The sequence below is a fragment of the Python bivittatus genome, unplaced genomic scaffold (assembly GCF_059951505.1).
Source record: "Python bivittatus isolate LINGU-HERP-01145 unplaced genomic scaffold, Pbiv_v1 ctg000080_np1212, whole genome shotgun sequence".
Lineage (NCBI taxonomy): Eukaryota > Metazoa > Chordata > Lepidosauria > Squamata > Pythonidae > Python > Python bivittatus.
In genome coordinates, this window is record NW_028277035.1 from 20,082,932 (window position 1) to 20,108,732 (window position 25,801).

Sequence of the window (25,801 nt, forward strand, 5' to 3'; positions counted from 1 at the left end):
ATGTAACTGCTATGACATTTTTAGCATACTTTTCAGTTCATAGATACCCTCTTCTATTTTAAATCCCTTATGCTCCAATCAAATAACATTGTTGGTGGCTTGGACATTTACTTAGAAAATTAGCTCTGAATTTTGTTACAGGCAGCTGGTTAACAGAACACCAGAGCACGTTTTCCCAACTCAAAAAATTCTGAAACTACATTCTGGCCACAAGAGCAGGAAACTGCTGGCCACTTTTATTCAGTTTGGGTTTATATTTGCTATGTTGGCATAAATATACAGGCATAGTTTAGAGCAATGTTTCTCAGCCTTGGAAACTTGGAGATGTGTGGACTTCAACTCCCAGAATTTCTCAGCCAGCATCCACACATCTTCAAACTGCAAAGGTTGAGATACACTGGTTTAGACTGTCTTTTGTAATAATTCTGCCTGCAAACTAACTTAATTACTTGAGAATAGAGCCATGATTTTTATTCAGCCCATGCCAATATATTTACATCTGCACTCCATCTAAAATTCTAGAATTCCTTAGGACTGAGGCAGCCAATAAATCAATATATCTTCAATTTATTTGAGAAACAGTTTACTTTTTCCCCAAAGGAAACTCCACTGATCTATGTTATCAACCTTGAAATAGAGAGAACACCCTCTCCCCACTCTGCCCCCAACCTTTAAATAGGTAGTACCCTACATTGATGCTTTAAAAAAAAAAAATCTCTGGCTCATGGAATTTGCACAGACCCTAGCATATGGAGTTTTGTGTTGGTGCTGGAAACAAAAATGACAGTACCTCCAAAAGAGGTACATAGAAAACATCATCTGGACAAGTAGCTCATCTACAATAAATAATCATTAAAGTTATTTCCATTCCTAAAACAAATGGATTGTATAAACTATTTATTTAATTCAATTTACATGGTGTCTTGCATAAACTATTTATTTAATTCAGTTTACATGGTGTCAGGCCCAGACCAAAAACAAAGGGAAACAATCCAACCAAGTTCAGTTCTTTTACTGCCTACACTGTATAGACAGAGTCTTGCCAGACTAAATCTGTACTACACTAACCTAAAAGATATAGTCTGGAAGATTCTAGGAAGTGGCTATTCTAAGTCTCTTCCTCTTCCCACACTCCTGCTCTGGACTGTGTTGCCTCTTGTCTCTCCCACTTTCCTCCTGGAATGCACTCCCTCTTTCCTGAGAACTTGATGCTCTACTGCATTCCATCACATCAACTCCCTCTTCATAGATACATTCCATCACACATGGTCACCTATCTCAATATCATGATTCTGGATGACTAACAACAGTTAAAAAACACAATATCCCAACACCACCACAATAAATACAAATTGTCAGCCAAGGTTAAAAAAAAACAACTCCACAACTATCAGCACAACTATCCCACAGGCTCTGCTGTACATTAAAATCCTCATACTTGATGACAAAATCAGGTCTTCAAGACCTTATGAAAGTCCACCAGGGTTGGGGCTAAACTGATCTCCAAGGGGATGATGTTCCAAAGAACAGATGCCATGACAAAATAAGCTTTCTTTGTGGGTCACACCAGATGGCATTCTTTAAGCTGGACCCATAGCTTTTCTTGTGCTGGAATTGATGGGATGGGTAGACAATAAATGATGTAAACTATGCTTCTCTACCTCTTTCCATACACACACACAAAGATTTTATATGTAAACTATGCTACAATCCTAGAATATATAAGATACCAGAATTATGGGATCTGTGTTTATAAATTGTTTCTGCTAAAGGTACTACAGGAGAGCCAGTTTGGTGTAGTGATTAAGGCATCAGGCTAGAAACCGGGAGATGTGAGTTCTAGTCCCACCTTAGGCACAAAGCTTTCTGGGTGACCTTGGACCAGTCAGTCTCTCTAAGCCTGAGGAAAGAGGAACTTCTGAAATATTGCCAAGAAAACTTCAGGGACTAGTCTAGGTAGTCACCAGGAGTCAACACTGACTCGAAGACACAAAAGCAAAAACAAAAAAACAAAAGAAAAACAAAACCCAAGCATGCTACAGTGAAATTCCTCCTTCTTTTCCATGTTTCTTTGTTTGTTGTGCATGCTTGGTTTCTACGATCTTAGTTCCAGCTGAAAATGTTTATTAGCTTACAGTGCAGATCCAAATTCAAAGATAATTTGATAGTGAGGTATATTTTGGGTACCTTCCTTGCACCAAAAGAACAATGAACTCTAATGACTTTTTAAAAAGTTGAATAAATGGAGAATGACCAGACCTACCATCTGACTTATATTTTCTGCCTTGTAAATGATGCCTTGATAGCTGCATAGGGAATACGTATGTCAGCTTATTCTCTGTCTCTCACACAGAGAATATTCGTGGGTAATTTGTTTGAAAGCATTTGTCTTAAAAATATAATGATAAATGGCATGATGAATTCCACACTGAATTCCAAACCAGTGATAACTGAATATATTTTTTGCCCTCTGATTACAGCTCAGGATCCAATAATGGTTGAGCTTTAATAAAATATAGCGTCTCAAGCAAGATTATAAAATCAATAAGATTTTTAAAGAGAAGCCAATGTATAATTAGTGACATACAGATCTAGCACTCTTTTTGTATAAGAAGTCTGAGGAGGATGAATTTAAAAAATCAATAAAATTTGGTGACTTTCATCTCCTGGACAATGCCCAAAAGGGGTATTGAAATAATCTGGTACAGTAAAAAAGATCACAAAAAGCAAAGAAAAGAATGTTGTTCTCTTCTTTGGAAAGGCAACACTATAACCTTATGTTGCACTCAAATTGATAAGGACATCAGTGAAGTGGGATGTTCATTAAAAATGAAATTAAAATCCATGAATCACATCAAGGGTTTGATCCCTGCCAAGAAAATGAACAGCATATAATATCATTTATCCAGTGGAAGTTACAGTTTTATCCCAATAATTCTGCTAGCCACCTGTCTGGGTTGCAATCCAAGGGCACAACTGTAATATGAATCATGTAATGATAACCAAGTAAACCTACTTTTCTAAATGTTGGTACCATTTATTTATGTGTTCAAAAGTAATTATTAGAGAATGAGACTTCCAAAACAAACTACAAACAATACCAGTTTTGCACACAAGGACACAAATATAAAAAGCCAATGCATCTAGCTCTGTGGAAATAAAGCCAGATATTAGTTATTGAGATATGTATTCATTACAGTCCTTAGGAAAGGCTGGTTTGAACAAGTAAGTTAAAATGGTTTATTATACATTTGCACCAAAAGTATAAGGTGCACAATAGCAGAAAGTAAGTTCTGACAAATGGTGGTTAACCATGAAGAGTGTTCTTTCCTTTCTATATACAGTAGTAGTCTAATAGTTCAAACCAGAAGCCATATGAATAGAATTTCTAAGGGTGACTCAGTATTCAAAAAGTGTGCCTTATCCAAATTAAATTCATCTTTGGATGTAATTAAAACCAGGGACAATCTATTCACATTCAGTAGAAGTAGAGATCATACTAATCTCATCCCCTTCATATCCCTTTCTACATATAAAGGAAAAATGTTTTTGGTGGAAATTTTCCTTTATCTCTGGAGATTCTCCTGCCATTGAGGACCCTGTGTTGCAAACTTAAGTTTCAGCTTAATGTCTCTCATCTGTTTCAAACCAGCATCCAACCTCTCTTGTAGGACATTTGCACTCTTTTCCATAGGTGGAAAAGAGGTGGACATTCATACCATCAGTATCCAAGAGCAGTGCAGGCAAAGCAGCTTCATACAAATAGGCAAGATAACACAGGGGCCAAGACTTAGCCCAGCACTGCATTCTGTGATCAGACAACCTGATAAGACTGAGATCACTGCAAAATTACTCCTTCTGATCTACAAATTAGCTAATCAAGAAAGGGGATACTAACAATCAGCTGAGTTCAACTATTCAGAAGCTATAAAGCAGTCTTATTTTATTAAACTGAAATGTGAATCTATGTTTAACTGAAGCTCCCATTTGTTCAAAGGGTGGAACAAAATGAAGACTATTTATGCTATGATGTGCTAGCAAGCTACTCAGACACATCATGGTTTATTAATGGCTGACTGTGATGTCTTGATATGGCTAGAGTTGGTTCAGCTAATTTAAGATCATTTCTCTAAGTGACATTTCAGTGCTGTACATGATGACTTAAAAGTAATTGGAGTTGAAATCACTGAGGCTCAAATGTTTAGTCCAAATTAGAGGGTTGTTTAAGATAAAAATTTTTCTAAGGTCGAGTAAATAGAACACAAAGCTGCATTCTGACATTTTACGTGGCCCTCAAGGATAAAGATCCTCCTAACATAGTTTCCAATAGATAATATGTATAAAAATAAGATTAACAGTTAAAATATTCTGCCATAATAAATAGTACCCAGAAATAGCAATATTTGAAAAAATCCCAATCTAAGATGTGGGAAGCCACATAAAGTAAGACTTTGCAACCAAGAAAGTTATCATCTGGGTTTATCATGCATTAACACTGATTAAGCTTGAGGACAACGATGCCTTAAACTTTTAATAAATGTCTTATCTACATTCTATGCTGAATGATATCCAAAATGCATAAACCGAGCTTTCTAAAGATAATATTTTCCATTAAGGGTAGTTTTTCTGACTCTACACTTGATAAAGAACTGTTGCTTATACTGGCTTTCCAATTAAATTGCTCCATGGAACATATAGGGCCTATTTACTTTTCCCACCCTTTTAATTTTTATTCCTTTAGTATACAGGAAAAAAAGAAAGAAAAAAGATACAAAAAGGAACAAAAACAAACACAAATGAAAAAAGTATAAAATAAAAACAGCTCAGGATTTAAGCAGAGCATTAAACCTTGACCACATGGAATATTGATCAGTCTTTCTACAGCATTAATAAACAGCCCATTCATAAGCAGAGACCGAACACATGTCATCAATAAAAGGTTTTAAATCTGGGTTGTCATTACCTTTCCATCATAACAAAATAATATTTTTTGCTACACTCCATGCCCAATAAATCCATAGTTCTTCAAAAAGTGATATATTACGGATTTTTAGTATATAATTCAACATCGCAGCCACTTTTTGAACATATTCAGCAAGTATTGGACTTAATGTGTTTTATAAAGTCTAGTATTACTTATGTCCTTTATAGTTATCTATTCTAGTTATTTGTAGCATTTAGATTATTCATTGTAAAATTAATTGTATAGGATTCTGTTGTGAATTAACTCCTGTACTCTGTAATTTTATGTTAATATTTTTATCTTTACCTTATTTTATCAATATGACTTTTTATTTTTATCTCTATTTTAGCATAATTGCTAAGTTATTAGTTCTGTGCTGGTCTATGTTGAAATAAAATTGATTGATAAACCGTATTACTCTTCCCAAAATTACATTAACAGACTTAAGGATTGTGGAGTCCTTGGGGCTCTCTGAGCTTGGTTGTTTTCTTGCAAAAGTTTCATTACCCAGCTAGGTAACATCTTCAGTGCTAGAAGGGAGTGGGGTTTGCTCTCTATTTATATATAGTGGCTTGTCCTGCCAGTGTTGGGTGTGTCTGTTTTTCCTGGTAGTTCCTTGATTAGGGTATTGTTTACTGCTTCATCATGTGTCTGGTGATAATTAAATAAATAAATAGATGTTAAGTAGATGTTACCTAGCCAGATAACAAAATGTTTGCAAGAAAACAACCAAAGTCAGAGAACGCCAAGGACTCCACAGTTCAACCCTGAGCTACATATATTCTCTTCTATTAGACTTAAGGATATTAAGCCAAAATGAAACTATAATGGAGAAGCCCAAATGTGTCATCTTGAGGTGGACAATCAGTCCTTTTAAAACAGTGATCTGAGCAGCATTTCAACAATGGGCTCATTTTTTGGAGGGAGCAACCCACCCTGTGCAGGATGCACAAATCATGAGAATGTAGAGCATCTTGAAAAGGCACAAACCCTAACTCAAAAGCAGATCAAGTGGGCACAATTTGTCTACCCTATAGCAATAAAGAGAATTCCTAAAGGCTCTGCTGCTTCTGTTCCCTGACTTTGCCAATCTTGAAGGACTGACATTATGCAAAATTTACTTAACTGAGTAGTCTGATAGTTTACCAAATTGCTATATTATATCAATAAATTAAATGACTGAAACAACCAGGTGATATAATTTTATGAGGAGCAGACTCTATTCCATTCAGACTGTCCTAACTCCAACAATATTTTTGAGGGTTAGAAATGAGCTACAAATTTCTAATCCTTTGCATGTCTATGACTTCAGTTTCAGACTCTGTTTAATCTTAACCATAGTTTTCGGTGTACTGTTTTGGCAATTGTAGTTTGTGCTTGGTCTGTCAACTAGTTTCTATTTACAGAACAAGCAGAAACCATGTTTTGCTATTTTGTAAAAAATATTGCCATTGCTTAGTGAGATTACAATCTCTCCCTACCCATTCATTCATTCATTCATTCATTCATTCATTCATTCATTCATCACATTTATATAGCCATCCAACTCACATATGTGACTAATCTTGATTCCTGATCCTGATTAGTCGGGGGAGGGGGTGGAAACAGACTTTAAACTTACTATACAAACCTTACAATTTGAGAAGAATTTAGTTTTCCTCCCTCCCTTCCCACCCATATCCCTAGCGATCTGATCAAGCCAGGGGCATCCATCAAAATGATGGATGTTTTGACAACATCAAAATGACAAGAGCAACCAGGCAATTGAAACCATGACCCTTTTCACATGTGTGTGATGCATGCAACACATGTTAAAAGGAGGCAGAGCTTTGATGCCTGCCATTTTGATGCTGTTGACACTCCTTCTCCCACTCCCTTTGACACCCCTGAATCAAAAAAGAGTGATTTTCCTGCTTGAAGTGTGGAAGTACAACTAAGGAGTGAAGCTTTAGTGCCACTCCTTTGACTTTTTTTTTCTTTTTTTCTTTTTTTTGGTGCTTTTGAATCAGTCTTTACTCCTGGCGACTGCCTGGACAAGTCCCTGCAGCTTTCTTGGCAAGATTTCAGAAGTGGTTTGCCATTGCCTCCTTCCTAGAGCTGAGAGAGAGTGACTGGCCAAAGGCTGCTTTGTGCCTAAAGTAGGACTAGAACTCAGTTTCTTACCTGGTGCCTTATCAACTACACCAAACTGACCCTTTGACAAGAATAGTGATGAATGTCTCTATTCCTGCTCATGTCATAATTTGCAGAAGTCTGACTTGCTGAGAAAAAGGAGATGGAGCTCTGTAGGATTTTGCTATGACATACATGGCCTGCAGGCTGTCCATAAAGATTGTATCATCTCCCAAGAGATTTTACAATGCAAGATCTTGTGAGCTGGTCCTTAGAATTATATTTTAAAAAGGATTTAATATAAAACTCACATTCAGGATTAGTTAGAATCAGTGTCTATTATGCTGTAATTTAAAGCAAGTGAACCTCTTTCCTTAAAAGATAAAAAGTGAATTGCAACTTCTGTCGAACTTTCTATAAAGTACTTGTTTTACAAAGAGCATCCTCCAAAACCCCAGAAAACCTTTAAAGGAACTCAGCTCAATAAATTTAATTTAAATCCCTATATAATGCTTCTGTAAAGCCCAGACACTTTTCAAAACATTGAAAGCAAAAGGATGCTCTGCCAATTCCATTTATGCATATGCCATGCCAGAGTATATGTTACTGTTTTAAACATTGTTTCTACTTTCCCTGCATAATATTATTTTCTTCAGTCAAATTATAGTGATTCTCCTGTTTCATTACTGTACATGTCAGCTGAAATACTCTAACTGATAAGCTGTTTTGTCTCAGTGACAATAACAGTTAATCAAAATTTAGAAAAACAAATGCATTAGCATACATTCTGGTGCAGCTACATGCAAGATTAAGACCTGGACTACAAACACTTTAAGCCATAATGTGGTTTGTGTAGTGCGTTGTGAGTCTTACGCAACACACTACACAACTTTGGTAGGTTACGAGTTTGTATATTCTTTGCAAACCAGCTGTGTCCATTGTGACAGTCAACCAATCAATGTTCAACAAATTTACGGTTCGGTTCACCCATCCTATTTGCTTTTGGCTTACCTGACTCTGAATTGAATAAACAAAGGTTTGTTTCAATTTAGTAAACTATAATTTGAAATAATAGTTTATTCATAGCTTTTTAACTGCATTTGGGGCTTACCATGGTGTAGAGACAGGGGAGCATAGTTTTCGTTTTCTGGTTTATTTCTGTTTCAGTTTTTATTATGAGTAATTTATATGAGTAGAATATACTCATACCCTGGTTTATATGCATTTTCATGCAAAATGAACAATTTAATATATTGCTGTTCCTTGAAATAAAAATGTTCCTAAACATTATGAGTAAAAAAGTAGGAAATTCTCTAAAATTAAAAATGTCATATTAGTAATGTCAACCTGATATAGAAATTACCTTCAGGTATTGCCTAAAATAGACTTTCTTAATTATAGTATCACATTTTGATAGTCCCTGATGCAACAGGAATATATTTATCAGTATTCATACTGCATGTTATTTGATTCCTGAATGAAATTTAACGGTGAACTCAGACACTTCAAAGTCAATAAGGCAGTGTTTGCAAGATTGTCATAATTACAAACCATTATTATTACAGTGAGGGGACGCGGTGGTGCAGCGGCTTAATGACGCTGAAAGTTGCCGGCCAGAAATGGCTGACGCTTCGGCGGTTCGCGTCCAGCCTTCGCGCTAAACAGGGTGAGCTCCTGTTTCTTCCCCAGTTCCTGTCAACCCAACAGGTCGAAAACTCACGTGAGTAGATAAATGGGGACTCTCACTCCAGTGGGAGGAAAAATGCTGGCAGCGCTTGCACAGGAGTCGGGAGCAGTTGCCGGTAAGCGCGAAACCGTGCTCACCCGAAAAGGGCACGAAGCAACGGAAACCCCGCCTCCTGCGCTCGCCAGCTGGGCTCTGCTCTAGGAAGGAGGCTCTGGCAAACCACTTCCGAAACAATTGCCTTGAAAACTGCAAGGACTCGTCCAAGCAGTCACTGCAGGGTCAGTAATGACTGAGCGCAGACAAAAAAAAAAAAATTATTACAGTAGTGAATTTATTAAGAACATCATGCTACTGTTTTGCTTTGGATTTTTGGCCTTGGATTGATTTATTTTTCTTAGCACAAACTACCCAAAAGATCTGTTTCATTTGCTTAATTCTGTCTTGCATTAACATCTAGCCCCCACTGCACAAATCTGTAGGGACAGATGGCGCATCAGGAAAAAAGCAGCATTAATGATGTGACTAGACACCCTCCTTCCAGCCAGGTACAACTTTGAGTCTCCTGCTGTTGTTTGTCTGATTGAATTCAAAGCTTTCCAGCCTCTGGCTCCTTCCATCTCTCCAGAAAAAGAAAACAAAAGACCACTCTTTTAAGGTCTGAAGGTTGAACTCAGTTATATGATTGTTTAAGTGTTGATGCTAGTCTATCAGAGAGATTTTGGGAAGCAGCAAAAAACAAAACAAAACCTAACAACTTCAGGTTTTAACCAGTCCTGGAACTGCGAGTTGTGCATTCCTGCCAAATCACATTGACATCAATGAATTTATATTTTAAAAATGTATGAGACATCCCTCTCAGTGTTTAATAGTACCATTCAAATAACATATTAATTTTAAAAATGCCTAAAATAAAGATGCATAAATGATCCAGAAAAGGATCAAAAGATGGAAAAGAAGGAATACTAAGAAATTCTTCAAGGCAGATGTAGACAGGCTTAGGGCCACCAAAGACCCCAGAGAGCTTTGAGGATGGCTCACAAAACTCATCCAAAAGTTGCCACCATATTTAATGCTTAATGTGATAGAAAGGGGAATGTGATGAAATACATAGGAATCATATTAAGTCATAGGAGGTGACAGCAGTTACTGTAGCTGAGTTTGGCTATCCTGAACCAGCTGAACAGGGTTAAAATCCCAGTGCTGTGGACTAGACTGGAAGTCAAAAAAAGCATTCTGGAAAAAGGTAGTGGCAAACCACTTCCATACTGTTGCCATGATGGATGCATCCATGACATCACCAGGAGTTGAGCACAACTCGAAGGGGACATTACTATTTAAATATTTTAAGTATAATTAATTAATTAATTTAAACTCAAATCCAATTAAATCACATTTCATTTTTTTTTCTGACCCTGCCCATTTTTTGGTCTAGATCCCACCTACTCTTTTTAGAGTGGCCTCCAACACACTACTCAAATGCCATGTGTAAAAAAACATAGCTATTTTAAGTGTGTTTCTCAATTATCATTTGATTTTATCCTCTTCCTAGTATGCAATTCCACCTCCGCTATTAAATGAATTAAACTTGTGGATTCTCATAATGAATTTAAAGTAAGGAGCCACGCAAATAAAATATATCAAAACAAATTTGTCTAGTTGGGTTTGGCATTTCAATTTATAATGGGTCCTGCTTTGACTAGATACAGTAGAAAATAAATGAATTCTGGATTTAAATTCTTATTGATCTTTGACATTGAAAAAAAAACCTATTCAATCAGATAGTTTTGTTTGGCAATCATTATTTCGTAATTGCTATCTAATTTGGGGAAAACTTTTTCCAAATGAGAGCATTTATCTAACATTATGAGAACACACATTTTTTAAAAAATCATGGTGCATTGCTGATTGTCCACAGTGATTTTTCCAGTAATTTCTAGTTGATTTGTATATGCAATTTATGGAAAGAGATATACACCTTAATAATAACATTACAATAAATAGATGGGGAAATGAGTTATATCTTGTGATATAAACAGAGCAAAGAAATCATCTGGCAAAGAAATAAGCAATTCTGGCTGCAATAGGAACTAGGCCCATTGTGCTTAATGAGGTTAGTTATAATTATAATTATATATTTGCACTATAATAATCCTATGCACACTTATCTAGGATTAAGACTATAATTCTCTTTGAAGTAAGACCCAATTATACCAATGTATGCATAATCTCATATAAACTATCCATGAGTAAACATAGAGAAAATAGCTTTTTACATAATTTATCCTAATGATTTTACTCCTGGAAAACAGTGAATCTGAATATTAATAGTGTGGTTAATGTAATAAATGAAAAACAATAGGCCACAGAGGTCAAAAGGATTATTTGTCTACTGTCTGCCTCAATGTCATCTATCCATGCCAAAGCTCACAGAGGCAGTCCTTGTAGAATCTAAAGATGAATCTAAAGATTCATTATGTTCAGTTTACCCACTTAAATCTTTTCAATTGATTTCTTTCACTAGGATAGAAGTGAACTGGTGATAGGTGAAGTGAGAATACTGTCATGGCCATAGTCAGATCTTTTCCTGGTGAAATGTGAGGTGACTATGGATCTCTTTCCCCAGAAAGAGAGGGACTAATTAAAATAGTCTATCCATGGAGACTATAGAATGTTCCTGAATGCTTTAGGTGCTTTTCCAGGTAATATGGTTTGTAGTTCTTGTCTGCCTGTGGAATAACAAGATGGGAAGGCTATTTTTCCTGAATACCCACTGTGGATAAAGGGGGTCTGGAAAGCTCCTTGGTTTACTGATGAATTCTGGTCAATGAAGTATACTGATAGACAATTAGTATGCATGATTTCATTTGCTGACTGATGGCAGTAGCCACAAAAAAGACTTATTCTTCTACCATCACTGATTCCTCATTGAACTGACCTTTCTCGGGTTGTGGGTAGGCTGCTGATGACAAATGAGAAAAGTTCTTTCAGGGGAAGAAGAATAACATAAAAATAAATAATTAGCTTATAAAGTACTTTTTAATTACACAGTGGGAAACTCAGTTTGGTTAGTTGTATCTTAAATTTATAATGCACTAAATTAGAAATTAAAGACTGGATTCAGAATTTTTAATTTAGAGATTATGCCCTTTCTGAAGTATTATTTCCCTCTGAAGCAAATTCAAAAATTCATTCATTCATTCATTCATTCATTCATTCATTCATTCATTCATTCATTCATTTATGAAAGGGAAGTCACCAGAATGATTTTTACTTCCATTTGAGACTTGAGAGCTAGTTCTAGGCTGGGGATTGAGCCAACTGCTTGCTCCAATTTTGAGGGATTATCACTTATTTAATTTTTAGACCTCCTATCACAGGAGTACCTGGGTGGAACACAAAGTGGCAAAAACACTGCAACAAGTTAAAACACATAAAACATAGAAATTATACAATCATATGTTAAAATAAAATAAAATAATTATTTTGCCACAGTTACAAAAATTAGAATAAAGCAATTTAACACTGTGGGTTAGATACAAAAGTATTTTAAAATGTCCTTAAAAGGCACTGTGGATGGGAGGCAATGCATTGAAAGGATATGAGTTTTTCCATGTAAAACCTACCAGAAGAAGACAATGTTTTAGGAGTAAAGCCAACCATTTGTCAGGTACAGCCTCACCTTCATATCTAAAAAAGCTTCCAAAGGAGAGTTGACCAACTAGGTGGTAGCAGCTATAAATGGAAAGTTAGATCACATCCTGGGGAAGTTAGGTCACATCCTCCTAGATTATTGTTCCATGGTCTCCAACATTCTTTTTCTGAGCAAGGTCCTAGATCAAGTGGTTGGCTTTATTCCTCCAAGCAACTGGTCTACTGCTTGAAAATGCTTCTAGAGGCTTCACTGTTCTGGAAGAATCGTGTACCTGCCATGGCTGGGAACAATTTTGTCCAATTAGAGAAGGATGATCTAACCATACTGATCTATCCTTAAATTAAATTATGTTCTATTCAGATTACTACTGTGCTTTCATGACCAAGCAGTTCTTAACACGTTTTCTGAATTTGCTGCTAGTAAAAAATGCTTAATATAAAATGTTTTGTGTTGTATATTTTGTGAGCCAAAATTATCCAATTTGTAACTAGAACCATTTATATTGCTGGTAGTTACCCATAAAGCCTATGGTAATAAATCTGTTTTGGTGCCATTCTATATGTCTCAACATTAGGATAAAGTGATGCAAAAATGGAATAGGGTACTGTCTTTAGTAGCACTCTAATTGTGACATTCTCTCCATAAGTGGCTTTTTCTTTGTTAGGGTTAAGGGCACAGCATTTAAAAGACTTTTTAAATCTTAAAAAAAAAAAATTTTTAATATATTTGTCTTTCTTTTGACTTCTCATTTTTCTCCTGATTTTCTGTGCATCTCAAGTTTAAAATTCTAAACTGTCTAAAAGTTTAAAATTATAAGTCACATTGGCTGAAAATTGATTCAGAAATGCTTCTAAAAAGAAGGGGTAAATCTTTAAATGCAGTTATGAGGCATTTATATCAAGATCTGCATCACGAAATTAGGAGAAATGCAAAAAATAAGAGAGCTAATTTCTGATCTTTGAGCATTCAAAGAGAATCAACATCCTAGTGAAACTCAGAATGAACTTTTTGTACTGCATCATAAAATTCAAACTGAACAACAACAAACCCTTCTGTACCATTCAGTAACAACTGAGTGTCAAATACCAGTTTGAGTCCAACGCAGAAGTTAGTCTTGGCTGACTTGAAACAACAGGATAGAAGAGAATTGATGTGGACAGGTTTCAACGAAAAGCAGAAGTTAACGGCCTATCAAATCTCTTTAAGTTCTCCAATCAACGTTCTTTTCTGCCTTGGTCCTCTTGACTCTGGCAGGACAAACAAACAAATCAATAGCTCTATAGAAGTGGAAGGCTTAAAAGATGCTTCCCATTTTTAATTGCCTTTTCTAACAAGAGTCATACAGATAGTAGGGTTGTGCAAAGAGTTCACCCAAGCAACATCAAGTGTCTGGAGCAGCTTTTGAAGCAACCACAGAAGTTTTGCAAAAGTCACAACTGTTTTAATTATTTGAAAAGAGGTGGTTTGTTTGCACTCCTCCACACTGTGAAACACCTCCTCTGAATGCATTCCACAGGTACATGTACCAACTACGTGAGAGCAACAAAGAATTCATATTTTATTCCAGCTGCCCTCTGGGAAGAATCCCTGAAGGGAGAGGGAGGGGGGTAGGGGACAGCCCCATTCTCAGGACTCTTTCCTCTTTGCTCCACTGGCTCTTACCTCTAACTAAGAGAGGTTTTATTGGTTTCGTATCATGGATTTTAATTCTGTAAACCCTCCAGAGTCATTGTGTGTGACTTGGATGGCCATATAAATTTGTTTAATAAACAATTAATTAATTAATTAATTAACAAACTAGGATCCTAGAAATGTACAGTACATGTTTTAAAATCATGTGCCACTGTCCCACAAGGTTGCATAGGATGGGAGCGTTCCACGTCCCTTCTTTGCAGCAGTGTTATCTAATGGGACATGGGAGATGTGCCTTCTCTGTTGCTGTTCCTATTACCACCTGATCCTATTAACCTTTTGTATAATGGCAAAGACCTGACTTTTCTCCCATGCGTTGGGCCAAGATGGTAGAGGAGCCTGTTCTGTTGTGGACTATTTGTTATATCCAGTCTTGGCTATGTGCTGATCATGCTTTGTTGTGTTAGTTTTGTACTGTATCTTTTTTACTTTGATTTCTTTCTTTTTATATATATATATATATATATATATTGATGTACTCCAGAGTCAGAAATTACATTTCTATTTATAGGTGTTTTTTTTTTTATCTTGCATGTAAGCTGTTACCCTGAAAAACAGGGTATGAATATTGTATGAAAGGAATAAAAAATATCCATAACTGCTTTCTTTCTACACATGAAACTCTTCTCTAACAAATATTTCTGTGACTAGTTTAAAGAATTCCACATAGGCCAAGCAGTAGGATTAATTAATTAATTCTATTTATATCCTGCCTTTCTACCCAGAAGGCACTCAAACTGGGGAGAGGATTAATTTGTGATAATACATTCAAAGAATCACCCAAGGACCGAGGGAGTAGAATTCATTGTAATGCTGGAACTGACACCTAACAATGGTTTGGCCCCAACAAAAATAATAATTCAAAGGCAACCACTATCTCTATTTTAGTTATTAGGGAGATACAGCATTCAAGGGGAAAAAAATCATACTTTTGTAATCCCTAGCAGCTTTTTTAAACAGAACACAACTGCTACTACTCCCTGTTGGTATTTGTTTTAAATTATATATCTTACATTTTCCATTAACTAAATCTAGCAGGTGGATATTATCCTTTTATATTCTGCTAAAACCAAGATGTCCCTAGATAGCATAGCAAAAAAGAGAAAAATTGCTGGTGTAAAGGAATTTAGCTTTGGGCTCAGGAAGGTGGTAGGAGAGGTGAAATGATTTCTCAGTCCTAAGAAAGTAAAAACAATGAGATTCAGAAGAGTCCCAGTTTGACCACGTTGTCTTTAGAGATGGGCAGTGAAAGTTTTAAGAATTTGTTAATATACCCTAACAATAAAATAGTAGTCCTGGAATTCCTGAAGGGTCTATTTCTTCTGCCTTGCAGGGCTGATGGTGGATGACTTTTTCAATCAAAAATTAGAATCCGTGAAATATATAAATGGGACAACCTGGGCTACTTTGTACTCATTTATAGAAGACACCCTAGCAAACTATAAAATAAAGAGAGAGAAGAGAGAGAGAGAAAGAGAACGAGTGAGCAATAATTTATGATTATGGAATGAAAGCCACAACCTAGAGTAAAATGGCTTATCTCTTGCTTTTTGGGAACCAAGTTTTTGCCATAGTTACACTGCTTCCTAGTTTCTCTAACTGGATGATCGCATAGACAAAGAGATCCACTGTATTCAGTAGAATCAATGCAAATTAAATTAGATATATCTGGCCCCCATTGAAAGAAACCCAGTGTAGTATAGGGGTTAGGGTGCTGGACTAGGACAGGGGAAATCCTGGTTCTAGTCCTCTCTTAGGCATGGAAGCCAGCTCCCTCTCAGCCCAAGACAGTGTCAGGCTGTGAGAAGGTGGCTGAAAAACAAGACCCCTCATCACATCATGCATTGATAAACTTCACTGTAAGAAATAGGTGAGCATAGTGCAAAAACAAGTGGACACTGCAACTAAACAGGACAAATGCTAAAAACAGCAATGTGCCTAGTTCTCATTGAAAGCAATGAGACTTTGTTAATTTCTGATTGACAGCATACTCTTATAGATATATTACTCAGGAATAGGCTTCTCCATATTCACTGAAAAAGTATATTGAATGACATCGTTCTGTGAATTGTGCAATAGGCTGTAACCCTAACACCTATGGATACTTTGGGGAAAATTAAGTGTGACTAATTTCCATAGGGATATTTCTGAATAGACATGTATAGAAATGTGTAACAGGTATCAATTTATTTTTATTTGGCAATAAAGATGGATACTTAAGGGATTAAGGAGCACACAAAATTGTGATGATCAATGTTGCATAAATGTATATTAAATTGGGAATTAATCTATTTACTTCCTGTTTTTCAGTTCTCTTACCTTTCAAATACTGGTACACTTAGTTACTTGATAACATTTGATAAGGTTTTAACAGTGTTCGATGAGAAATACTCAGAGCTAATTTATACAGGACTTTCTAAAGAGTGGAAACTAATTATACTGCATAAACAACAATTAGAAGATAAAAGTTTTCATCAAATACAATCTCAAAATTGTATGCTGAATTGAAGAACTTTGACTCAAGCTCTCTTAACCCTTAAAGCACTTGCACATTTAAATTTACTACCTGGGCGGTATAGAGGGTGTATACAGGTCCTTCTAAATATGATGGTTGGTAAAGAAGTAAGCTGGGGGTGGATGCTGGCATCTTTCCTACCCAGGGGTGTGCTTGTAGGCTGTTTTGAACTAGTTGCAGTGCATATTGAAAAGGCCTATTGAACTTTGGGAGCTGTGCCCAGCTGTGGGAGGTGGTGGTCTTAGAGATCACTGCTGTGGATTGGGATCTGGTGATCTGAGGAGCCTCAGCTGTGATAATCTAAAATACTACCAAGGGAGGGGTAGAGGTGGGGGCTATCCAGAATACTGGTGTTGACCAGAATGTTGTTTTGACTAAGAGATAGGGAAGCTGGGAGGAAAACCTTCCCTGCAGTGAAAGAGCAGGTAGGGAGGCCCTTGGTTTTTACACGGCCAATTTGCACAACACTATGCTGATAAAGTCATTAGGATTGACCAAACTGAGATTTGGCATGCAGTTTGATGTGGTGACAAGACTGATATCTGGACAATATATAAAAGCCAGGATTTAAATATAACAACAGCAGCAGCAGCAGCAGCAGCAGCAGCAGCAACAGCAACTCTTCAAAGAAGGTGAAGAAACAGTGGACCACCTAGTTAGCCGCTGCAAGAAGGTCATACAGACTGACTACAAACAATGGCATGACAGAGCAGCAACAACGGTGCATTGGAATATCTGCAAGAGATACCATTTGCCTGCAAGCAAGACCTGGCGGGACCACAAAACAAAGTAATAGAAAATGAAGAAGCTAACATGCTCTGGGACTTTAGAATTCAAACAGACAAGCACCTGCCACACAACACCCTAGATTTAACAATTGTGGATAAGAAAGACAAAAAAGTCTGGATAGTGGACATTGCAATACCTGGAGACAGCAGAAGAGAAGAGAAGGAACTGGAGAAAATCACAAAATATAAAGACCTGCAAGTAAAAGTAGAACAACTACAGCAAAAGAAAGTATAGATAGCATCAATAGTAACAGGCATCTTGGATGCAATCCCAAAACATCTGGAGCACCACTTGAACACCATCGACATTGACAAAATCACTCTCAGTCAATTGCAAAAGGCAACTTTACTTGGAACAGCTTACATCCTGCAACGATACCTTTAACACCATCAAACAACATCTGCCTATCCCATGTCCTTGAGAAGGACTTAATAGGTGGATAAAAATGCCAAATCCAGTCTAAACAACTCACTGACTGTGCAACCAACAACAACAATAATAATACCCAAAACTCACTTTGGCCAGTGGACTCTGAGGAAGTGAATACAGTGTACTTTGGGTTGAACTTTGCCACTTGTGGGCTAGGCCTAAGTTGTCCTGGCAACTGTGTGGAGCCAGGGGATGCACAGTGAGTTGGATCCACAAAATGATCAACACCTCACTTTTGGAGGTGGGTGATACCAGCACCTCCCTTATATGAAGGTGTGGCACGCCCTCTTCTTAGGAACTGATTACTTGGTATATCTACTGCAATCTCTAACCTTCTTTTTTAAACAAGGTTTCTTGAGATAATGGTAAAAGAGTGCCCAAGAACAAATAGATTATTTGGACCTCTTTCAGTCAGACTACAAGGGACTTGGGCATGGAGTAGAGATAGCACTGAGCACTCTAACTGATTGGGACCTGGATGAGGACCTCTTAACTACCTTTGATACCATTAATCAGGATAACCTTCTTGATCAGTTGCAAGGGCTGGGAATTGGAGACAGTGTCTTCTCAAAGGCCCTCCTATTTCCTTAGTGAATGGTTCCAGATGTTTGTAAGGGGGGAAAAAAAGGAACCCTTGGTGGTAGTTCCCAGTGGAGTACCACAAGGCCCAGGGTTCACACCTATACTTTTTAATGATGCTGCTGGGTCATCCACCAGTTCAGGGTGTGGTATCATCAATGTTGCAGTGATACTCCGCTTTATTATCACCAGCTCATGCTGCTCTGGAGATGCTGCTGATATCTTATCCCAGTGCCTAAAGGCTGTAGGGATCTGCAGGGAAACATGACAGAGTTCTTTTTCATGAATCAAGGTGCCCGGCAGGTGTCACTGTTGTTTCTTAACAGGGAGACACTATTCCTGAGGGAACAGGTCTGTGGTTTGGTGGACTTCCTGGACACATGGCTACTGTTGAATGGGCAGGTAGAAGTTGTGGATAGGAAGGCCTTTGCCCAGCTCCACCTGTTATATCAATAGTGATGATGGTAATTCATGTTTCAGCACTGATGGGTTGGACTACTGCAATGGGGCTGCCTTTGAAAACCACTCAGAAGCTTCAGTTTGTGCAGTTCTGTGTGGTGAAGGGGGCTGAGAACTGGTGATTCTACTGTTTCTCTGGTTTTCTGAAATACCTTTCTGTTACAGACTGAACTCACACTATTGTTAATTTCCTTCTGGAAGTCACTGAAAACCACGCTCTTCCAAAGAACATTTTTAAAAAAATTAGTGTCCATGATCTGGGTCTATTTTTAGATTAATTTTTTTATTAGATTTATATCCTGCCTTGTTCTGCACCACTCAAGTCTGGGCAGCCTACAATAAAACAACCAGTTAAAAACAAATCTAAAATAACAATTAAAAACATATTATTATTACCACTATGTTATTTCTTCTTTTTTGCTTTTTGTTTTTAATGTGATTTTCTTATTTTTATCATTATTTATTACAAGTACATAGTATTATTACTCTTCTTACTTTGGACATTTTAGATTTTATTGGGGATGTTTTTAAATATTGTATGCTACTATTGTAAACCATCAAGATTCTGGACAGATTCATTAGCATTCAAATTTCTCTCCCCCAGCAAAGTAATAAATAATAATAATAATAATAATAATAATAATAATAATAATAATAATAATAGAACAAATTCCTCCCCTGCCTCTACCTCCCCAAATTGTTATGGAAAGTTGCTTGATAATTTTTCATAGGTAATTTCTGTATGTGCATAGACATTCTCAGTCTGAAGGGCTGATCTTGCACAATACCCTTAACCAGGTCAACTGATTTCCGCAACCTGCCAAGTACAGTCACTTTAACCTTAACTATCAACTAAGCAGTTTACAGTTCTTGTTGCTGGCCTACCATGTTTTGTGCAGCTTTGGTTACTAATGATTCAATGTATTATGCAAATCCTAACTTGGGTTGATTCAGTTATCCAATAAAGCCTGTTACATGAATGCAGGTGGGAATCTGTAGAAAGACAGATATTGAATATCTGAGATTGGCTCTATTCCACATTCCCAGTTGTGTGAACTTACATTTACACTTAGAGAACTACCTTTGCTATTCCTAGTCTCCTGTTGGGAAAGTAGGACACCTTTTCTCCCTTTCTGCTAGGTAAGGTATTAAGCATTGGGTGTACAGTAGGAGGATGCAGAAGAGAAGCATTGTACTTTGAGTGCCCAACTGTCTAAGGGTATCAAAGGTTAACCTTGTTAATGTGCAAATAGTATTGGATGAATGTTAATAAATGGCTTCACTTTTCACACCCTGTCCTCTTTCCCCCTTTCTGTTAGGGTTTCTTTTTTATTTATGTAGCTTGTGGCTGTTATTTGAAGTTACTACGGCAACCTGTCACCATCTGGTGTTATAAAGTATGATGAGATTTTGGTTGCTAGGTGCTGAAGTTTGCCATCTCTTTTTGTAGACTGGTATTCTTCTTCTCCCACATATTAGAACTGCATATAAAATTCCAAGGGATTGTAAATTTACTCAACTCTGTATATAATCAAGCTATGTTATTTTTTTTTCATATGGATAATTCTTTACTTCCTATGTCTTATATTTTAAATTATAAAGAATGTTATTTTTAGCTAATGCTTCATAATATAGGTATGCAAGGCTAGCCAGTTCAGTAATACAATTTTTTTTAAAATACTAATCAATCATCTCATCATAATTTCTTTGCTGTCAAAGGGTTTGAATAGTAACTGAAAGAGTATCTCATTTGTCTTTGACATGCTGTTTGACTTTTATGTGCTGCTGATAGATATAAATTCAGTAACATCTACCTTGTCATCCCGCCTAACATCCCCTCCTCCCAAAAAAATCTGGCAGTATCCCATATTTCCAAATAGTGGCAGCCAATTTTGTTAATGGACATTGTTTTTCTTTCAGTTTATAGTCTCTGTCCAATGATGAGAGGTTATTGGGTATTCTATCATTACATTTATGTATATTATTGATTGCATCAACTGATAATAGCTTCATGTTTCTAAACAGGCTTCTTTCCCTTAATATTCTGTTAAACATTTCCCTCCCCAGCCTAATGTTTGCTATGATTATACTTATTTTTACACATATTTGACCTAGTTTCAATCATGCATATTTGTACAGTGACACAGTCTTCAAGAAGTCTAAGTATGGCTGAACTGCCATGTCAAAATTCTGCTTAAACAACTTCATTTCCTCAACTGCTAGGTATTTTGGTATTGGCGTCAAAGTTCTCATCCTTATGTTACACACATACCAGAGTGCATATTACCATCTTTGTGTGGCTGTTTGGGAAAAGCATCTTCACCCTAGGTTCTAGACATCAAATAAAAACTTAAAAAATAGAGGGTTGCTTTAGCTGGATGCTCCTGCACACCTTGAATCTACTATTTTTACTCACTGTAGATTCACTTTCATCCATTTCTTAGTTTGCTGGTTGACTTGTTCAATCCTCTACATTTGATGCTTTGACAACAGTTCCTGGGTAACTCCAAAACAAGAAAGATTACCTGGAAGTCTGTGTTCATGTAGCTTGATTGGATGAAGATGAGAACAGGAGATGTAGATTACAGAACTAAGTGCAAGACCGTTAATGGCAGTATTAAGGGTCAGTTGCTTATAAAGTGAAGTTACTGAACTGTATTGCTATGATAAAAGGTTTCAGCAAGAAAATGTACCACTAATTTGTATTTTGAGCACTCAGTCATCAGTGACTCAAAACTGGGTAGCAGAACCATAATTTTAACCCTCCTGCGAGCTGAACTGTTTTAATAAAACAAAGCATGTCATCAGTTCACACTGTTCCCATTTGCAGTTAGTAAATCTGCACACACATGCAGGACAACAGTGCATTAACAATGCTGCAGTACACAGCGAGCCAGAATTTGAGAGTTAGCTTTTTCAGAGAGATTTACATTTTTAAAATAGTTTTGATTTTGCTGAATGGTATCTTTCTGAAGATGCTGCTTAAGCCACAAGGGATTAGTGAAAATAATTTTGGGAAGGATCAGCAGGAACATTTTGAAAAGCTTTCAAACATGATCAAACAGCTCAAAATCAAATAAAAAGAGCAGTCTTAAATATATAAGATTTTACTGTTTATGTTTATGAGACTTCCTTCTGGTTTATAAAGGCAATACAATCAGTACATTTGAATAGCAAAGCTTATCTTCAAACAATTACAATTTTTAACTCTGTTTTTGCAAGTAGCTGACATCTCCCCACAGATCCAGGAATGTCTACTCCTTAAAAGTAAAACATAATGTTTGCTTCTTAAAAGTAAAACATAAGCTTTTCCTAAGGAGAAGAGCATTTAGTAACAAAAGCTTCAGAAATCCTTACCTGAAAGATCTGGGATTACCTGCTGCAAATCTCTCCTTTTAGACTTCCACAGATAACCAAAGCTCTGAGTAGCAAAAGGGTTACTCCAAAAGCTGGAATAAGTTATCATTTATGTAGTAATTTGCACGGTTTATATGCCAGAACTATACTGGTCTGCTCACGTAGGAATAAATAAAAAAAAGCAGCGCCAACTGAACAGAAGCTACCATATGAAAGTAAAAAAGACCTCTAGTGGCTACAACCTGAAGTTAAAGAAGCTTTATTTCTAGCTTTAAGTACTGTAGTAGACAAAATGGTTGGATATATCAAACTGCAGACAGTTGACACCGACGGGCGACCTTGTATTTGTAATTAAAGCACACGCACACAAATCAAAGTCATACATTTAGGGAGGGGGAATCAGATTTCCCAGGTTAGTTGAATATATAAAATAAAAGTCTAATTAGAATAGCTGAGGAATCGCTGGGTAGCTTGATATGGAGCCAGTCTGATGGGCAGATATCTATCACTTGAATTTTCTTGTATGTAATCTACATGCATAATGTGTTGCTTTTTAGAATTTTCAATTTTAATTTTTTTTTTCCCAGTGGAATTCTGGCAGAACGAAGTTTGGATTAGTATTAAATCCCAGCCATTTCCAGCCTGGGAAAACATGAACCTACCCCTATTCATTAGAGTTTAATACATTAAGAACTGGTCTATCTATAAATGAGAAAAGTAACAGTACATGTATCAGCTTGTGAGTTAAATTTGCTTAGGACTGCATTTAAAAAAACTTAAACATCTCAAGCAGACAGATGACACTTAAATGGATGTAACTGACAGCTCACCTAGGATATGTTACAAATGCAAATCATGTTTTGGGGGGAGAATTGTTAAGCGATCTGTAAAAATGAACTTGCAAGAAATGTATGAATCTTCTCAGAGGGTCCCCCCCCCCCTTGTTCTACTTCTGAATCCACTTTTTGAAAGGGTGACATTTTTATCACCTTTGCGGCTAATTTTAAGATGGTTTTATTTCTTCTCTCTCTCCAATCCTTTTTACACAGCTTTGTTTGCCCAGTGAAATCAGCATTAGGATTTCACAAATAGGATTCCTGTCCTTTTAATGAATACACACGTAATATTTTAAGAGTATTCAAGCATTCTCTAAAAACATACTTTTCTTTTCAAATAATTCTACATTTCTTTAAAATGCATTGTCTCTTTAATTTTTTAAAAATAATATCACATTTCACTGTATCGGACTATGAAATTGTACCTGAGTAGCAAAGCACTGCCCATTTTTATGTCCAAGGCTACTTATTTCAAGAAGTGCAAAGTTTTGAAAATTGCACTTCATGCCGCATAACCAGAAAGAGTTCTTCTTCTTCCATCACATTCTTGGCATGTGTTGATGTTAAGGGTTTCTTGACTGAGCATAATATGAATGTGATATTTTATGTCTTAACGTAGTTAACCTAGATGTATCATCATTGTTAATCTGTTTCTTTTGCAGAGTCATTTTGTGGCCTGCATGACAGCAATCCTGAACCAAATGAGTGATCAACATTATTCTTCATACATTGAAACTTTTCAGACAAGCTCAGAGTTAGTGGTAAGTTGTCACGGGAAACATTCTCAAGAGCATTCATGCCATCTCAAAGTGGGTTGGGTTTTTTTTTTTTTTGGTATATACAGTAATGAACGTTAGTTTATGTAACAGGATTGCCTTTGAAGTTTCAGTCTTAAAAAGAGTAGTGGGAAATCATGTGGATGAATCAGTATTTTGAGTCAATGCTTTTTTTTTTTTTCCAGTGAGGTACTTTCCAGTTTTAGTAAATGTGGTTGTTGTTTTGAATTCCTTTTCCATGCCACGGCAGTGCAACATCATGCAAAAATGGGGCGGGGGGCGGTGGTACAGAATGCTACCACTGATCTGTCTTACTTTTTTATTCTGTTGCTTGATTGCTGCATTCATTGCTAGGCATTTTACGTAATTGGGCCAGGAATATATACAAGCTACATGCAAGATGATTATTGTGAAGTTGAGCAACTGTCTTTTCTGGGAACAAGATTTCTTTTCTGGGTTTGAGAAATGTATGATATTTCAATATAAAGGATAAATATCCCTATTTTATCCCACTAGGACTTTTTGATGGAAACGTTCATAATGTTTAAAGATCTGATTGGAAAAAATGTCTACCCCTTGGACTGGATGGCAATGAGCATGGTGCAGAACAGGTAATACAAACCTATAGAAGGCTGTAGCATTTGCAGCCTTCTAGACAATTTTAAACATAGGTAGCCAGGAAACTCTGAAAACCAACTGAGGCTAAATAAATGTCAGTTGGGAGTGATAAATGAATGGCTGCATTACCTGGCAGGTAAAGCTGTACACTGTTGGCTCTCGAGTTGTGTATGCCTGCTATTAAAAATCACAAGCTTATTCATTATATCTATCTATCTATCTATCTATCTATCTATCTATCTATCTATCTATCTATCTATCTATCTATCTATCTATCTATCTATCTAGATAGATAGATAGATAGATAGATAGATAGATAGATAGATAGATAGATAGATAGATAGATAGATAGATAGATAGATTCTTATCTGCTGTTACAGTTCATCAACTATCCTGCAGTCCTAGGAAGGCTGAATTAAAAAAAAAAAAAATGAAAGTTTTACTAATTACTGATGTGCAGATCTGGTTAGCTCTTCCCCATTAAACTGTTACAGAAGGTGACCTCTGTTTGGAAGTTTTTCTAATTATGTAAGTCAGTAGGAAAAAGGTCAGTAGGAACTGGACCATTTAAGAATCTGCATAAGAGAAACATTACGCATTGAATTAGGTGATCCTTTAAAATATCCTGGTGTCACAAGAACACGGGGCTCTTTGCTATGGAAGAGGAGTCATCTCTGTGTGCAGCCAAATGAGGCCCCTGGTACTTATGAGCCCCAGAATGAACCCTCGCTCATATGCCAAATTAACACAAAATGCTGACCTTTGGTCCCACGATTTTCAGCTAAAAACGTGAAAATAAAGGTCAGAAAGGCAATGTGAAGCCTGAGGTACTTAAAGACTCCTATTCTCAGCATAACCCCCCCCCCCAACTTTATAGGTATGAAAAAATGGACCCACATAATCCAAGGACCTCTTCTAATTTGTCAACCTTTTGGCTATGTTCTGGCATCCAGCATAGAAAAAGTTGTCCATCTGTAATCTGATATGCAATTCCATAGCTAGTGTTTGCATCCATACGGATTTCTAAGAGGAGAGGTGTATCACACAAGATGGATTTTGTTTGTGATTAATTTTTAAGAATCTGTGAACAAAATGCCCAAATTTTCTCCCAGTAGGATCTGTAATGGAATTCTTTTCTCCCTCTATTGGTAATGATGTTTTTAATCTATTTGAATTTATTTCTTCCTCTTTTTTCATTACTATGCTTCAGCTTATCTATTGAGCCATGGAACTTTTATGTATCTTTCAGGTATATTTAATGTGTATCTCAGATCTTGTTTAATATCAGAATCTGGTATTGCTGCATATGATTGAATCTACTGGTATCCTTGCCAAGT

At 36.6% G+C, this 25,801-nt stretch overlaps 1 protein-coding gene across 1 annotated transcript in view; it reads left to right on the top strand.

Annotated features, from left to right (window-relative positions):
- DOCK2 (dedicator of cytokinesis 2) overlaps nucleotides 1-25,801 on the top strand; it is a 292,346-nt gene that overhangs the window by 175,897 nt on the left and 90,648 nt on the right. The window contains exons 28-29 of the mRNA XM_088133619.1: nucleotides 23,733-23,831; nucleotides 24,363-24,457. Of these exons, the coding sequence (XP_087989745.1) occupies nucleotides 23,733-23,831; nucleotides 24,363-24,457 (194 nt within the window). The remainder of the gene's footprint in view (nucleotides 1-23,732; nucleotides 23,832-24,362; nucleotides 24,458-25,801) is intronic.